Source organism: Vigna radiata, chromosome 10, assembly GCF_000741045.1.
Source record: "Vigna radiata var. radiata cultivar VC1973A chromosome 10, Vradiata_ver6, whole genome shotgun sequence".
Lineage (NCBI taxonomy): Eukaryota > Viridiplantae > Streptophyta > Magnoliopsida > Fabales > Fabaceae > Vigna > Vigna radiata.
This window is the reverse complement of record NC_028360.1, coordinates 9,816,362-9,819,689: the sequence shown is the minus strand read 5'-3', so window position 1 is coordinate 9,819,689 and position 3,328 is coordinate 9,816,362. Positions and strand designations below refer to the sequence as shown.

The 3,328-nt window shown below is 36.0% G+C and overlaps 1 protein-coding gene across 1 annotated transcript; it reads left to right on the top strand.

The window, feature by feature from the left end:
* The first annotated feature begins 684 nt into the window (after positions 1-684).
* On the top strand, positions 685-1,894 carry LOC111242669. The gene is made up of 2 exons (XM_022787072.1): positions 685-930; positions 1,009-1,894. The coding sequence occupies exons 1-2, from the start codon at positions 731-733 to the stop codon at positions 1,526-1,528; spliced, it is 720 nt and encodes a 239-aa protein (XP_022642793.1). The 5' UTR covers positions 685-730; the 3' UTR covers positions 1,529-1,894.
* The last annotated feature ends 1,434 nt before the right edge of the window (positions 1,895-3,328 follow it).

The window sequence follows — 3,328 nt, the reverse complement described above, 5'->3', positions numbered from 1 at the left end:
GGTGCTTTTTTGAAAGGTAAATATGGTGGGGAAATGTTGACTGCTGTTGGAAGGGACGCAAACGACCAAATGCTACCTATTGCATATGCCATTGTGGAAGTGGAGAACAAGGCAACTTGGAAATGGTTTATAGAACTTCTGGTTGAAGATCTTGGTGGGACGACAATATGTGCATCATTTACATGGATGTCAGATCAACAAAAGGTACCAAAATAAAGACCTCTGTTACAATTCTTGTACATTCATGTGTGTTAAATTATTTTGTGATACACATCTTTTTACTTTGTTATTGATATAACAGGGTCTATTGCAAGCTTTTCAAGAAATTCTTCTAAGAGTTGATCACAGATTTTGCGTTAGACACCTATACGCTAATTTCAGAAAACAATTCCCAGGGAAACAACTCAAGAGGTTGATGTGGAAGGCAGTTACAGCAACCACTCCCCAAACATGGGAAAAGGAAATGACAAATATCAAAGAGTTGAACGTTGAAGCTTTTAAATATCTGATCAAAATACCTCCCAGGTTTGTTTTTCATAACCTCATAATTATTTTGGTTCTGTTTCAATAGTTGCCATAACATGAACATTGATAATTATTTTGGTTGTGTTTCAATTGTTGCCATAACATGAACATTGATAATTATTTTGGTTCTGTTTTCATACCATGTAGACACTGGTCCAGATCATGGTTTACAACCACAAGTAAATGTGATACATTAGTCAACAACATGTCAGAGGCATTCAACAGTGTTATGCTGCATACAAGGTCCAAGCCAATAATAAGCATGATGGAGGACATCCGGATTTACATCATGAAAAGATGGGCAAGTAACAGAACAAAATGTCAGACATTGAGTGGGGTCATTTGTCCTAAAATCAAGAGTAGACTAAATAAGGAGTCCCAGTTAACTAAGTTCTGGATTCCAAGGTATGGTTCAATATGAGCATCATGTAACATCACTTATTTAAGTTGTGCCATCACTGAAAAGTGCCTGTTCTTTTGCAGTTGGTCAGCAGAGAAGTTATTTGAAGTCCGTCATGCCTCTCAAGTTGGGGAGAAGGTCGTGGTTGATCTAGACAAACATGAATGCAGTTGCAGGAAATGGGCTGTCTCAGGAATTCCATGTTGTCATGCGTTGGCTGCTGTGAAGTTTCTCAACTTAGATGCAGAGGACTTCATACCTGGTTGGTTTAGGAAGGCCACATATGAAGAGACATACTCTTCAATTGTCTACCCGTTAAATGGAAAAAACTTGTGGCAGGTTACACCATACAGCGATGTATTCCCTCCAAAAAAGAGAGCATTGCCAGGCAGACCAAAGAAGAAACGCAGGTTGGAAGAATGGGAGTTGGTCAGGGATGAAACAAGAATGAGGAAGGGTGGCCATCGTAAAAGATGTGGAAATTGTGGAGAAATGGGTCACAATAGGAAGTCTTGCAAGCAATCAACCCAAGCATCAACTGTCACTGACCAAACACAACAAACTGACCCAATCATACCATCAGCAAATCAGGATCAAGCATAGAATTCCAATGTCTTTATTTCTGTAATAGACGAATGAACCACCTTATTTTTGTAATCAGCACTTTAGTAGTTGCTGCTGTGATTGTGATATTTCTGCACTTTATGTATTCAGAACTATTTTATTGTAATAGAGGATGAACTTAAATAATTTTGCTAGCTTTTTGCCACCTTTAATATATTGCTGGATTTCTGGATTTGGTTATATATCTGCCATCTTTAATCTATGTTGAGCATATGTCTTGCACCATTCAAGTTAGCATCCATAATTCTCAAAAAGCTTAGTGCAGTTGAGTAATTCTGGGTTCACTCATTGATTTCAACGTTATTTCTGGAATGAAATTGTGATTTCTGTTTTGTCCAGTTTTCTCTGCCTCCCAAGCTTTGAACATGTTTCATTGATGATTTTAAACATGTTGCAAGCTGTGCCAACCAGTTTAAGTCATTGAATATGTCAAATCATAGTTTGACTTGCCATGTTTGGTTGAAACTTGGAACTCAACTAGTGAAATTGTGATTCAGTGGAAGTTGGCACAATTTGATTGTTTCCACATATATTTGATGCATCAAAGTTGATCTTTCCTGTTCATTTGGTCATTTTGCACCATTATACCAAATCACCATCAAATTCACCACTGCTGTTTCTCATTTTTCACCCAATTTTCACTGCTGCAGAACGGTTTCATTGCTGTCACCATAGCAGATTTTTGATTTTTGCAAAATTGGATTGGAAAAAGCTGGGATTTACCTTCTAACTCGTTTCCACTATTCTATCCCTGCAATTCAGTTTTGAAACGCATAATTCAGAGAAACACATAAACCTGCTGGTCTTTGAGGCATTTTGACAAACACTTATGCATTTATATCAAACAGTTTGCAGCACAGATTTTAGCCATTGTTTTTGAATTTTTCTTGCTTTATTAATTTGTTCCAGACCTTCTCCTAGGATCCTTTTGAGTGCTATCTTTGTTTTACAGCCCAAAATTCATTAAAATTCAACTTTGATTGACCTTCTCCTACTTGACTTCTAAAATTGAAAAGCATAATTTGGCCTCAGTTCAAGTTTATAGTTGTTCAGTAACATTGCTGAACTATTGCCACTTGTTTCTGATTCTAAATATGACTATCAGCTACTAAACATAGTGATTTTATATCTATTATGGGGGATGTTGAAGCATTCAGTTTGGAACTAAGTCAAAATGATAACAATGCATCCCTTGCATTTCTATAAAAGTAGATAAAACAGGACATTACAGTACTATAGTAGATTGGCTGTCATGTCCTGTTACACCCAATCCAACAAAATGTCCATGATATATTAAGATTTTACTGACATTGCGAGCTCTATTCAGTCTCAAATCATTAGCAATAACTTCCTAATTTATTTTTCTTGACAGAAGAAATCCTTTTATTGAATTTGCAAGCAAAACTAANATAAAGAAACCATGAAGTAATCAAAGATTAGCTACTTTGATGGGAAAAATAATGCAATGGTTATTGTCATACACTGCCATTAAGTGTCCTCTTGTGTTTGTTACTGTGTCAATACTACCAAATAAAACAATTAATTCTGCACTGATAATTTGAGTAGAACTTACAAACCTAAGATTGAATTACAAGTGAGGACCTGGAGCTTGAAATCCTCTACTACTGTATCAGCGAGTTTATAGATAAAAATACACAAGAAGATCCAACAAATAAAAATGCAGACTCTTCTAGAAAATAAAACATATTGTATCAGTTAGGATTTCAGACAAGTGAGGAATTTTGAGTTAGAAGTATGTAATCAGCTTTTGAAGCGTAA

Excerpts from the sequence above, each read along its gene's own strand:
- LOC111242669 (XM_022787072.1), top strand. The coding sequence starts at position 731 with ATGTCAGAGGCATTCAACAGTGTTATGCTGCATACAAGGTCCAAGCCA. Across the intron at positions 931-1,008 it reads ACTAAGTTCTGGATTCCAAG|TTGGTCAGCAGAGAAGTTAT; the intron begins GTATGGTTCAAT and ends GTTCTTTTGCAG.